At 36.2% G+C, this 15,021-nt stretch overlaps 1 protein-coding gene across 3 annotated transcripts in view; it reads right to left on the reverse strand.

Moving 5' to 3' along the window:
• The window catches only part of TKFC (triokinase and FMN cyclase), a 574,388-nt gene that overhangs the window by 89,841 nt on the left and 469,526 nt on the right, over nt 1-15,021 (reverse strand). For all 3 annotated transcript variants that reach the window (XM_044059497.1, XM_044059496.1, XM_044059495.1), the window contains exon 15: nt 12,881-12,984. In XM_044059497.1, the coding sequence (XP_043915432.1) occupies nt 12,881-12,984 (104 nt within the window). The remainder of the gene's footprint in view (nt 1-12,880; nt 12,985-15,021) is intronic.

The following is a 15,021-nucleotide window of genomic DNA, read 5'->3' on the forward strand; positions in this document are numbered from 1 at the left end:
CTAATCAGGGAATGTCACGAAGCAGGAGTACGATTCAAACTGCTGAACCTGGCTATTTTCCAAATATTCATTCCTGGAGGCACAAAATCATTTTTTGATGCAGAACATGCTAAGGAGGAAATACAAAAGTTTGTTTAACAGAGTGAGCTGTGAAACAGAAGGAGATTCTGCCTCTTGTTCTTCTGGTAATAAAGCCCATAGAGAGATTGTGCCAGTGAAACGTTTCCAATGTTTCAACACAAAACGCTTTAGAGATAGAAAAAAAGCACAACAGCTGACTAAAAAAACTGGGAGTACATTGGAAATGAAGCAGAGACTGGATTTGGGGGATGGAAATCAAAAAGAATAAAACCAGGAACTCGGAAACTGACAAATAAAATGTGCGATTACAAAACATTACTTATATTTGTGAAACATGACAGAACAAGAAAACCTGGAAATATTGAACTGTTTTGACATTGTTAATCTTGTAGGGGAGTCTAAAGCATATGTCCTTACTTCATGTCATTAATGTTTGGAAGAACATTTAGGAGAGGGAAACGAGATGGAAAAAGTTAACTGTAAGTAAAACATAATTTTGTTCTTAACAGTAGTGTTTTTATAATTATGACACAATCTGCATGCTATAAAGTAAAGCTTTCTCAGTTATTTTTGATGATAATGGGGATATTAAAGTAAACAGGTATTCCTGTTTTTGTTTGTTTTTTTTTCTTTTTTCTTTCTTTCTCCTTGTTCAGTTTTAAGAAATGTAGGCACTGCAATGTAAAAATAAAAAATAAATATCTGGTCAAAAGAGCATGATACAAGAAAAAATGATGTGTTTTTTCTCACTCTTGCAAAGGGGAATGACTGGATTAAGGCCCTTGGCTTGATCTAGTAACGGATATTAAGAGAAAGCAAATAAATTAAAAAAAAACTGACTATAACAAGACTTTTTCTCTAGCAAAAAATAAATGCTTGTACATGCAACTGTGTATCTGGTTCTCATGTCTCCAAGGAGACAATCTGATAAAGAGCAATAAAACAGAATACTTCTTTCTTTCCGTGACTTTCTTTCAATGGCTAGGAGATCTTGTTTTCTAAAATAATTCAAGTGTTTCCCAGTCTGGGAGAGTAATAAAGGATAAGACAAAACCAGACAGTACTAGAAGCACAGTCTGGACCATGTGTCTAAGCATAGACAACCTTCCTTTTTAGGTTAATCCTAGTCTCTGAGTATGGCTGTCAGTCTGGGAAAATTGTTCCCATTAGAAGGGTAAAACTTCAATATATTTGAACTGCATAGTTTGTGTGTGTTAGTGTTAATAGGTTTTACAGGTGTGTTGTTTTTTTTTTTTTTTTTTTGATTGAGGCCTTTCAATAAAACAAAAAGTTCTGTAAGATGTTCAAATGGATATGACAAGAAACAACTGTTAAAAGATCATCCTACTAAACATTTGTGTATGCATGTAACACAAAAGCTGGAACTAGACACTTAAAAAAGCTGTTACACATAAAAGGTAGGAATAACTTTTTAACATAATGACACATTCTATATTATCGTTAAATGTAAATGGTTTCACAGATATATATACAAAAAAGAAAGAGTAGTAAACTATATTAAACATGTAGGGTGCAAATAGCTATGCTACAGGAGACAAAATTGGAAACACCTGAGCATGTGAATTTGATAAAGAAAAGTTTTCAGGATGGTTACTCAGTGGAATGCCTGGGACAAAGTAAAACTGGAATACTTATATTAATTGCAAGAGGAGCTCCAACAGTAACAGAAAAGGATAAAAAAAGATAATGATATATTTGTAGTACTAAGCCTCTACTTGCAAGAAAGGAAGATTACACTGGCATGTATTAATATTCCACCTAAAACTGCTATAGTGGAGCTTAAGAAAATTCCTGGAGAGATAATCAGCTTTCAGCAGGGAATATTACTTACAGTTAGGGACTGGAATTTGATCTGCAGCAGTGAAGATGCATATGGGGGCCCAGAAGGGAAATATAACAAAGAAAGGTAGATGTTTGAAGAAATTTATGAAAATATATGGTATGGAAGATTTGAATCCCATGGTAGGAGTTCAGACTGAATTTACATATTATTCCCAAGATACAAAAACTGGGCTAGGCTAGACAGAACTTATATTTCACAGGAACATGTGCATTTAATTGAAAGTTCTGATACGCATCCAATAACTATTTCAGGTCACAGTCAATAATAACTAAAATTAAAATGCAGGGTAATGAAATAACAATGAGACATTGGTACTTTCCCATCTATCTGTTGAAAAGAGAGGAGTTTAGAAAGATGGCTGTTAAGCAACTGTTTTCTGATAACACTTCCAGAGCAGAAAAACTTTTAGCACAATGACTTATGCAACAGAAAGTAGAAAGGGTTGTTGCCAAGCTTAGGGAGCCTATAAAAAGGAAGATAACATTACCGGTACTAAAATATTTTGGAAATTTTATGAAAATCTGTATAAAGCAGAGACATATGGAAATCAAAAAAAGGTACACATGGAAATGTTTATGGAAGAATTAAATATGCCAAGGTTAGAGGTATATGAGGCACAATTACTAGCAGTCAGTATAGAAGGAGATGAGATAAAATGGTGATGTGTAACCAATCTACAGGAAAGTCCCCAGAATAGATGGTATTCCCATGGAAGTTTGGAAGCTAGAAGGGAAAAACTGATAAAGATCTGGAAGATTTTGTTTAACAGTATTTTAAGAGAAGCACTAACATTCTGGAAGAAAGCAGTGGTGGCTGTAAACAGGGTAAAGACCAATCAGATCCAGCTTCATCCAAACCTATTTCAATAATAAACCATGACTATAAAGTGTTTATGTCTAGAATGGCTAAAAGAATGGCAAAGGTGATGCCAAAACTGATAGATATAGATCAGTGTGGTTTTGTGGAGGGGAGGCAAACATTTGACAACATTATCAGAATAACAATGATTCACAGAGAAGCAGAATGTAAGAAAACATCACTGTTGTTGGTAGGGCTTGATGCAAAGAAAGCATTTGGTAGAGTAAGCTTGGAGTTTATTAGCAGGGTAATGGAGGCATTTGCATTCCCTGATAAAATTATAAGGCTGATTAGGAGGATATGTGAGGGATTGGAGGCAAAAATTAAAGTGGGTTGGTTTCTCTCTGATAATTTCTGTTTGATCAGAGGAACCAGGTAGAGGTATCCTCTTTCCTCTTCATTTGCATAACATTTAGAATCACTGGCAAAAAATATAAAGGACTCAGTAATTCATGCATATAATTGGTATGGTAGTCAAGAAAAGCTGGTCTATTTGTAGATGATATTATTTTATACCTGATAAAACCACAAAAGGACATTTCAATGTTGTGGAACATTTTGAGATAGTTTCAAGTCTTTTCAGGATACAAAATGAATGAAGCTAAAACAAACACAATAGCTGTAAACTATGTACCCACACACGAACTGGTTTAGCAATATCCACATTTATAGAGACATGATAAAATGAAGACTTTGGAGTATGGATTAAAAAGAATTCTGGTGTGGCAGCTAAGGATAAGTAAAAACAAACTAAACAAAAGATAATACAAAAACTGAGAAATTGGAAGATCTGTTTTATGAATATGGATAGTAAGATACAAGTAGTTAAAATGTTTTTAGACCCTTTAGTTTTATGCATAAGTCAGACATATTTTTATCAGCCAGAGGAGAAGTTGTGGATAGCAATTAATAAAAACCTGAAGGATTTTATCTGGGAGGGGAAGACGGCAAGTGTCAAGTGAGATAAGCCAATTATTAAATAGCACTAGGAGGTTTGGATTGTGATTACCGACTTTGAAGGGGTACTTTAGAGCTACACAGTTAAGGCTCCTGTACATAGCCCAAGTAGAACGCTATAATTCAAAGTGGAAATGGAGAGGGGACACTGAAGAAACAAGGAGAGCCTGGGATTTTGGATGCAGATCCTTAAGGAGAATAATAATAATAACCATGCAGAATATTATATTCATAAAGTAGCAGAAAGTATTGTAAGAACTAACAAAGCATGGAAATGGTAAAAGGAGATTCTGCTGATACAAATGACGGCAATTAGGAATACAAACAATAGGCAAGAGGGGGCTGAAATTTATTGGAGAAAACTGGCAAAAGAACCAAGGCATTGGAAGCAAATAATCAGACAGGGAAATGTAAAAGAATGGGAAGAGGCCCAAGTATTTATTTGGACTGCAGGCTAGAGATGTCCTTCCCTATCAAGGACTGCTATCAGAGTATAGGCAAACAGAAAGAAATAGGGGAGTCCTAAGCAAAAGACCAGCACTGGTAGAGTTTTTAGTAGAATCTAGAACAGAAACTGCTGTTAAAAAGGGAATAATTAGTAGAGCATATAAAATATTGCATGATAACTATAAGAACCAATTAGTGGAGGTTAGAAAGGATTGGGAAGATAGATTGGGCAAGCAATTCACAAGGAAACAATGGGAGGATATATGTATGTCTCACATATATACAACAAAGTCTAGAAGATTTAGGACCTTGGCTCGGAAGTGTTTACATAGGTATTTTTATACCCCAAGTAGACTCCAAATAATTTTTCCTCAGGTAAATGGCAAATGCTGGAGGTGTGATGGGAAGTAAAGAGGTAATTGGGAACATATTTTCTGGGAGTGTAATAAGTTAGCAGACTTTAAACATTCCCTGCAGACTATTCTATCAGAAATACTTAATGCGCAATTGATATAACTAAGGAAATAGTTTTTTTTTTGAGATATGATACAAAATTGGAATTGCCTAGACATAGTAAGGCCTTACTGAGTCTAAATATGGTGGGTGCAAAAAAAGCAATTTCTAGAAAATGGAAATCAAAGTCTAAACCAATTGTACTAGAAGTACTAAATATAGTAACAGAGATAAAACATTTGGAAATGGGAGCTTTAGAAAAGGGTAGGAGCAAATTATATATACACAAAATGGGAATTGTGGGAACAATTTACGCAGGAAGGAATGAGGTTTAACAAAAGGCAGGGTTTGAATGGGCTATGTAATGTCTGATTGAAGGTTATAAGTGATATATAATGTTTGCAATTAAACTTATCTCAATATGGTTTGTTTTCATTTAAATAAATGTATGACTGCCTATGTCATACGTGATAATTTAATTAAAATGTTTCTTGTTTAAAAAAAAAAAAGATTAGGTAACTTGAAGGGGTACTGGAGATTCAGTGTTTATTGACTCAAGAAAAGTGAAAACTGGAAGGTGTTATAAAAGTAGATTGAAAAGATAACAGTGAGACAGGGAAATGAAAAACGAGATGTGATCAGAGGGTGGGATGGACATGGTTAAAGAAAATTTGAGACTACTGGTGCAAATTCAAACCAAGATAAGGAGATGGGAACTTGTGATTAGTGACATGGGCCAATGAATACCGGCAGTGAAAATGCTGACACTACCAGAAATACTGAATGTACTACAGACATTTAATTATAACTCAATAAAGAGTGTGTGAGAAAAAGGTACAGAAGGCAATAATGATATGTATTTTGGGGTTGGGGATAGCAGCATGGAATGAAATGACTAACAGCAGATAAAGGGGGAGTTGGCAGTCCCACATTTACATGAATACTTTAGAGCAGAACCACTGGGGCTAGTATATTATCTTCAGATAACAGAGGATAAGATGAAGTGGAATGGGATTATGCTAAGTCAAGGGGGTGATAGTGTTTTAGTGAGAATATTAAATATCTGGTCCCAAGCTGTAGCACAGGCAAGGGAGAAACATCAGTTACCAAAGACTTATGATTGTATGGTTCAAGTTTTCAAAACAAGGAAATATATGAAGATTGGATATTTAAAATAAGGCCAATTGGCTTGGGAAAACACCATTTTAATACAAATATAATGGTAATGAAAAATTGCAGGAAGGACAAAGGAAAATATTTTTTAGCATCAGATGAGAGGAAGAGGGGCAAGGATGCATTGGAAGGATTGTGTGAGAAACCAGGACTGCAGGAAGGTGAAGAGTTGAGCTACAGGGGGACCTACAGAGTATTACTGAAATATGACAAAAGAGTTGAGTGAAGAACACACAAAGGATGGATCTCAAAGATCTCGTAATGAAACCAAGAAAGGGAGAAGGAACAAGTAAGGCCAAAGTTAATAGGTCATACAAACTGACAGTAAGAGACATTTGGGAATGTAAAGAAAAACAGAGATTAAATTGGCAAGTATAGCTAGATAAAGACATTACAGAGAAAAACAGGGAAGCATATGTAGGACTCCAAAAACAGCAACCGAGACAAGGAAATTTGGAATGTTTAGGTGAAAGTACCCTCCATAAATACTTCTACATTTTCAGCAGATTACATAGGATGTCTGTGGAGGTAAATACGTCATATTGGAGATAGAAAGGTGATTTGGGGCCATACATTTTGGTCATGTAAGACAATTACTAGATATAAGACAGAACTAACAGAATTGGTAAGGTCCATACTGAAAAAGTAATGGCAAATGGGAGAGATACATTTCTGTTCAGGATGGGTAACTATCCCATGTGGCAAATGACATGTGTAGACACTGATAGTACTTATATTCTTAGTGGAAAAAAGGTGTAAGAGGAAAATGGAGAACAAATTTCAAACAGAGAGTAGTCAATGTCAAGGCATTAATGGAGGAAATAACAGAAAAAAATGGTAATAAAGAAATATGCTCCTACTAAGTTCCATAAAAAGAAGTGGGATGTCTGGCATAGCATGTTAGCAACAGACATTAACAAGGTGAATGATTAGGGCGAAAGATGGAAGAAAGCAAAGGATTGGGGAAATTAACTTATAGGTTCATAGGTAGGTACTAGGCTATCGGCCCAAGGGCCTAAGTAAGCCTAGCCAACAAGGTTCCCTGGCTTACACCACCCAAAAAAGTTAATTTCCTGTGTCCCTGTCGAGCAGAGCCACAGAAGTGATCCCCAGGGTGTATTTTCTATTTCCCATCACTCATCAAGATTTTTCTTGAAGAGTGCTAATGAGGAACTTGCTTGACATAGATGGGTAGCTTGTTCCAGAGTATAGGAAGTCTCTGGGATAGGAATCTATCCCTCCAGCATGTTCTGTTTATTGTGGTAACAAGGTTTAGGTCCCTAGAGTGTGTAGCACGGAGGGGTTGGGATTTCTTTAGGTGTAGCATGTCCAACAGCTCTGGGTTTAACATAGCTTTATATGTTAGGCAGAGATCTCCTCGGAGTAGGCGATATGCTACAGAGTAAAGCTGGAGTTTTTTGAGATGGTCAGTGTACGGCACCTGTTTGAGGCCAGTAATCCTCTTTGTGAGGTACTTATTTGGCCTTTGCAGCTGCTGCAGATGTCTTGTGAGGTATATTCCAAAAGGGGTGTTGTACTCTATAATGGCTCTAATAAGTGTCGAGTAGAAGGGAACAATGACCTTTTTTTTTCCTGGATGAGAAGATAGGGGTGAGCTGTCTTTAGTTTGTTATGTATGGACTGAAGATAATAATAACAAAAGATGTGACTTGTGGTTCTAGGTTATCCCCGGTCTTTAATGATGAGTGTGCTTTATTTCTTTATTTATTTGTAATAAGGAACCACCAGAAGAAAGTAGTGCACCATGCATGAGGGCTGCACAAAAATTGTAAAAGGTGCTAAAACAAAGCTTGCTCGTTCAAATTCAAGATGCTGGCAGATTTAGATGCAGAATGGGTGAAGTTTCCATGAGTATAGCAAAATTAGAAACAACCTCCACTCTAAACAGAAACAAGCATTTGGCCACACTGACTGAAAACCTGCATCAGAACCACAAGCAGCTGAATGTCACCAGGGAAGTATATATAAAAATCTAGGGTGTGAAGAAAGTACAGCAAACTGAATATCAGATGAGAAATATTTTACATTTGAAGTGTCATCTTTGTATTATATGCAATATTTGTTAAGTAAGGCACCATTTTCTTTCAAAAGCTACACAGAAAACTGTACCATTTGAACGGCGAGACTGAGACCTTAATACACTTGAGAAACAATGTGCTTCTTGAAAACATAAAACAGTAATGTTTCACTTTAGATATATAAATTAAAGGTCGCCACTTGTGTATAGTTTAGCAGATATTACTTCCAATGTGTGGGAAAAGTAAACTGAACGAGTACCAACTTTTGATTTTTATAGTAACAGCAAATATGCAAGAACCATCTAAGCACCTGGATCATTATGTGGCACGCGTTTTAACAGATCTTGCAGTTTTTGATTGAGGCAAAATGAGAGTAATAAGCAGCTGTGTGAACCGAACATATACTGATACAAGAAACATTACATGAATAAACTCAGTTATAGAACTAGAGTTCCTATACAAACTGTACTGTCAAAAATGATTACAATTTCATTGTATGCTACTGCTTGGTGATGCATCTGTAGTGTCATGAATGAATGGTTACAAAATGATAACTGTGGTGAAGACTTAAGGGACAATATCTTTTAGAAGCAGTATGCCATGGGACACTAACTTAACGTGCACTGATACATAGTTTTATACAAGTGTGGAGGATATAATTTCTTACACCCATGTTGTACAGTCTCGTATGAAGGTGAAGTTAAACTGTTACATTATTAGACAAACCAGCTCACCTATAACTGTGATGCCAACTGTGATGAAAGGAGATACTGACAGCTCAGATAGCTGGAATTTTGTAAATAACTATATGTCATTGGTGAATATCAAAATGATTTATACAAGATGCTTGTGTTACAAATGTATTAGAACTGTATATCATGTGTATATCAAACTGCTTGTACAGACATGTGTGCTGAAAAGGGTATTTGCAGAGTGCTGTTTGATATGTAGCTACAGTGTGCTCTACTGGAAGAGATCAGAAATGTACATACACTATTGTAACTGTTTAAATGTATATATTTTAACAGTGGAAACTGGAATACAGGTGGCTACCTTCAGAAAAATAACTGAAATTAAATTACTTTATGGCTAGGCCATAAAAGATGGTATCTTTCAGTTTTCAATATAGCAAGAGACACAATGTCTGTACTAGGAAACTTTCTGTATTGTCTTTAGGGTGAATTAATTACTAGTCTTGAAAGCATGAAGTAATGCAATTGTTTTATGACTTCCAGCGTCTGCCAGAGATCTGAGAAGAAGCCCTTGTCTGTATATTTTTACAGGTAGATGCTAAATACTGCCAGCTTCATCAATGGTTGTTTGGCCTGGGAACTAGCAGTCAGATGACAAGAAATTATGTCAAACTGCAAGCTATCCTAGAAGTAATATTTTAGATATTAATTTGAGAAGTCTGTTAGTGAGATAGGGAGTTTTGCAATCTGTCTTGGACCTGGCAATACCTAGAAGATCCATTCACCACATCTGCCTTGCTCTATTAGTAAGTTCTTAGGTTATAGTAATTCTCTTAGATTCAATCAGAAATATAGCGAAGCTTAGTTTAGATATTTTACTTTATTTATTTAAGACTATCCTGCAATGTTGTTTTAAATATTTCCTGTGGTTTTGAACTCTGATGGCCCTGTGAATATATTTAGTATTGTCTTGTTCTTTTATTATTTATTATGAAATATATTGAAACCTTTCACTGTGGCTGACCTATGTAGAGATATTTAAGTTTTGAGAGTAGTTGCATATTTATTTGGTGACACTGTGTGGACCACTCCTAATAGCCTTGCACTTGGTCAAGCTACCATTTGTGTTAATATTAATATCACACAGTAAGATTGGACACCCTTTGTTAAGGGCCTTAAAGTAGCTGATAAGGCGTGACTGGTGACAGCAATAACTGCCTTATAGTCTGGGCAGAAGGGGCATAGTTAGTAAACCTGTGCCAGCCTTTCCCAGGTGTGTGTGTGTGCATGTGCGTGTGTGTGTGTGTGTGTGTTTGTAAAAATCAAACCTCAATGTGTGTGTGTGTGTGTGTGTGTGTGTGTGTGTGTGTGTGTGTGTGTGTGTGTGTGTGTGTGTGTGTGTGTGTGTGTGAGCTACTTGGTCAGGGACATGAAGCATTGGTTGGACAGAGAGGGTGCTGGCAGTCTTGGCTTGATCACTCAGCTGAGATCTCAACTCTATAGCTGTGCAAGTGGGGAGTCTCACTGGGGAACTGGAGAAAGAGGGAGAAACCAGCCACGGACTGATTGTTGTCTCTGTGTGCTCTTAAGGGAAATTGCACTTGATGCAAAGAGCTGCATCTGGAAATACTGGGTGTGTACTTGCTATCCACCTAGTGTACATCCCCCACCGTTGCCAGTGTTGAGGACTGAGGCTCCTTGATTACTGGTCTAGTGGTGGGTCATCACACCAACCAAAGTATTTTATTCAAGTAAAATACGGATGAGGTATGAAATTATTTCATAATTAATATTCTTGTCCTTCTTGAGCTGTAAACATTTAGATAACGTAAGTACATTTCAAGATGCATATGTCTGCATGCATTTGGACATCTGTGTTGAACAAAAGTTACTTAGTTACCTCTTCGAGTGAACACCCTACATTAAACTACCTAAATTCTACAACTGGTCTCACTATCTTGCTGTTTTACATGCAGTAAGAGCACTATCACTGCTGGAATTATTTTGAGCTGGAATTTGTGGGCATACTTTATAACCAGTGGCAAGATAGAAATGTGAATAAGGAAAAACTTGGGGGTTACTGAAAACCACCTTACAAGTTGTTTTTATTGCCGATTTCTAGCTAGCATGGGTACTAGTCACATATTACTATCAGACATTTGTATGACTAGATAAAACACAGTTACTATGCAGCTTGCCTGACTGCTATTAGAAACCTACCATTAATGTACTGCTGACATTACAGCAGTCCACCACCTCATTATTTAAGAAATGCTCAGCTTCCATGCATGTGCACCATTAATTAATAAGCTGCATGTTTCCTTATGCTGCTGCTTTTGACAAATGTATATTCAGAACCAATCAATATCCATCACTCTTCTTGTGAATCTAAACTCCAAGAAACCACATCTATTTGCAACTTTTGTCCGCATCTGGTTCTTCTGATTTTAGACTACTACCTGGTATACTGTAAATGAAAACTGCATTAATTAAATATAAATATCTTTATTACTTATTAAATATTCCTATCAAAAGATGGAAAGTTTAACCATCTCTACATTTAATTAAAATCGACTACGGCATTTTAAGAATCGTCTAAATTTGAATGATTTGCAGGACTCTGTTAACTTTAACTGTCATCCAGACATGATTTTAAGCTTAACAAGGTAAGGCTTTCCCTGATCAAGGTAATATTTTATTGGACTTTTAAATATACAAGGAAATGGGAACATTATGCATTTCCTCCCTCTGAGTAAGCCTGCACAGTTTTTATACCAGTGATCTCCATTTTCTCCTATTACCAAGACCAAATTTATTTTTGGTAGTTCAACTGGATAAAGGGCCCCTTTTCATTCATAACCTTAATAAAAATTAAATTGAAAAAGAAATGGTAGTAAAATTATAAAATAAAGACTGTAGCAAGCAAATATACGGTAAACAAATAAGTACTAATAATGACAACAAACCGTTACAACACACCAAATAATACAGCTGAAGCAAAGCCAATCTCTCTGAAATGTGATCAAGCAAATAGTATAAAATGCAAACAAAAACAATAAATATAGCCATGTTCAGCAAAAATGGAATATGCAGTTTTCCTCTGGTGTGCAACCACAAAATTAATATATATGTCAGGAGAGTGTGGGGGTCTACTCCTAGATGGAGATGCAAGGGAGGCTAGCCAAAAAAGAAAGCTCGCCTAGGTGCTCATTCACAGAAATTGGCCCTCAGGAAAAAGGCTTTACAGTATTATTAGCTGGATAAACTGCTGTCTATCGAAGACTGTAAAACATACTAAGGCAGATGTTATTACATGTACTACAGATAATGCAAAAACAATATTAACCAGACCACTGTCATAGCATCCAAGTTTCCAGTATTTCAGTAAATCATCCAGACTTCATGTGAGTAAGCAAAAAGGAAAGCATGAGACCAGTGACAGCAAGCAAGATAAGGTGCGATATCAATTTTACTGAAAATTATTTACTGATGTGACTATAATAAAAGTAACATGGTGGTTACTGACGGCACTGGAATGTTAATAAAAGTAACATAACTTTAATAGTTCTAATTGTTTCTAAACAATGACACTAACTGTCAGTGTTCACCCAACATAGCACTAAGCAAGAGTGAGCTCTAAACTAGATCTCCACCTGCCGAATTTACATTTCCAGGGCAGGACGTGCAATGGTCTACAATTATGCAAAGAGAATGCCATCAGTGGAAGCAGTGTGTGACTTGTGCAAGTACAAGTCAACACAAAAAATAGAGCAGTGTACTTCTGTGTACCAACTATGTAAGCATTCTTAGTATCTCACTGCTTACACCATATAAGACAATACTATTAAATTCCATTTTGTGCTTTACAACTGACCAACACCTCACCACTTGGAAATACCTTTCAGAAATGCAGACGGAACTTCTGCAACATGACACCATCATACCAGATAATACAGTTTTGTAGTTCAGTACCAAGGAGAAAACTCTGCATCCTCTTCACTATTTACAATAAAAAAACTGCTGTCCTCAAGTGCTCTTCTGTTTCTTTCCTTCTCTCTCTCTCACCCACAATCAGCACTACATATTTTACTTAGCTTTGCAACAGTAGACTTGGCTGTTACCTGCAAGTCCTCTCTCTTTAGCGTACTGCGATTTTCCAGCTAATACTTCTACAGAGAACTCCCTACACTTACTACTTGCATGACTTGCAGTCTTTGCTGGGTAATAATATCCTTGCATTCACAAACTAGCTTGAGCAGACACATTTATAAGCTTGTTTTAACCTAGCTTGAAAAACGAAAGGCACAGGTACTTACTTCTTCATTGCTTCAATCCCAGCATTCATTGCTGCTGCCCAGGCAGCAGACTCACTTGTAACTTGGAGGGGTTGTGCTGCAGCAGTTAAGAAAAGGCTGTAGAGCTTTGAAAAGAAAGCACAACATACATTTAGATGTAAGCAAATCAATGAGTAAAAATAATCTACAACTTCAATATTATGCTACCTGTTAAATGTTTTCCAGATGTACTGCACATCACAATACAGATATTTCCTTACTTACTTCCTGTTAAATGGGTTGGCTTAGGTAAGCCCCATCTCCAGAGGAGACCTGAGGAGGAAAGTTCCATGAATCATAGAAACAATCATATGAAATGCATCTTGTTCACCTTTTTCGGCTACACATGTGTGTTTCATTCAAAAGATAAGGTGCTGTATTAGGTAAGTGTAAATGTGATCAATATAAAAACCAACAACACTTCATATTCTGTTATAACAACTTTGTTCATAAAAGCAGATAACAACAAAACATTAAAAACCACACAATAATACTGGTCATTCAATGATGTCGCACAAAACCTGTTATACAGCATGTTTATCTAAAAAGGAAAGAGACAGGAATAAGTTACATTTGGTGTCCTACATTAAGAGTAAAGGACAAGATCAAAGTCATGCTCCAAAGCTTCCAGCATTGCAAAACATTTCTCTACAAGTGGATAAAACACATAGCTCAAGCCAAGGTGATAGCAAAGTATGTGTATCGTATACAGGAAAATACAAACAAATATATTTTTAAAGATGAAAAAATCAGGCATATTGTCAATAGAATGGAATTTATCACAAATTTAGGGACTCGAAGAATAATGCAGTTAGTGAGTGGTACAGAATCACATGCATCATTTGTTCTGCACTGTGACCATTATTAGCTATGAACAAGCAGCAGACAGAAGCGCTCTCATTTTTTTATAGCAATAAAGTATATACATATATATATATATATATATATATATATATATATATATATATACATATATATATATAAATATATATGTGTGTGTGTGTGTACATCTGTGTGTTTATGCATATATCTCATAGATATACGTTTATCTATCTACATATATAGAAGCGCGCGCGCGCACACACACACACACACACACACACACACACACACACACACACACACACACACACGTCATTTTAGGACATGTAAAAGTATTCCCTGCTTCTAATTTTCTAATCTTATCCTCTTTCTCCCAAGGCTGTTAGTTTATTCAAACACCAGGTAGTTGGACTTTTTCAATACTGACACTACAGTGCAACATAATGGGGGGTGCTGCACTCATGAGTGTGCCAGTCTTTGGATGAGACATTAAACAGAGGCCCCATCTGCCTGAAGGTGGTAGCTCAGATGGATGTAAAAGATACCTGGTACTAATTAAAAAGATTAGGGGAAGTTTCCTGGGGATGTAGCCAAATTTTCCCAAGTCAGTATGAACACCACCTCAGGTCTCCCTTGAAAGACACAATTGGCCTAGTGGGACTAACCTAGTCAACAAAGCGAATACATAAAAAATAATAATAAAAATAAAGAGAAAGCACTGGACCTAGCCTTTCCAGTAAAGTCTGGTGCATCAGTTTCTCATTACTTTACTAACAGAGGAGTGGAAAACAGTACTGGGAAAAGCAGAAAGGCAAATGGTACCTAGGAGCAGGTCCAGTAGAGGGATGTTTTCATTAATGTTCTCCCTCCATCTTCTCCAGACGTGTTATGGTAGTAAGATCTTTGCATTTTTGTGCTTACTGATACTCTGGCCTTCCACAGAGGGAAACAGAGCTGTCTGATGCTCTGTCATTCCCTGAGTTGGTACATAGCAATTAGAATTAGCACTAAATCCAGGTCACAAAAGCTGCAAATGGAACTTTCATGTCTATAAACATGGCCTTATTGTACAACTTCCTTCTTCACACACAAAAGTATAAGAAAAAAAAATAAAAGAATTTTAAATAATTGTTATAAAGATAATGCTTAAGTACACTGCACATTAGTTTGAGTTGCATACATGCAATTATTGTGTAGATGTAATATATCTCAGTGAAATATAATGAATTTACATAAAATATCTTTGATATATAGAATATGTTGCATGCAGTAATATTCATTTTTTGTTGGATAGACACAAG

The sequence above is a fragment of the Protopterus annectens genome, chromosome 17.part0, assembly GCF_019279795.1.
Source record: "Protopterus annectens isolate FY-2018-M chromosome 17.part0, PAN1.0, whole genome shotgun sequence".
NCBI lineage: Eukaryota > Metazoa > Chordata > Ceratodontiformes > Protopteridae > Protopterus > Protopterus annectens.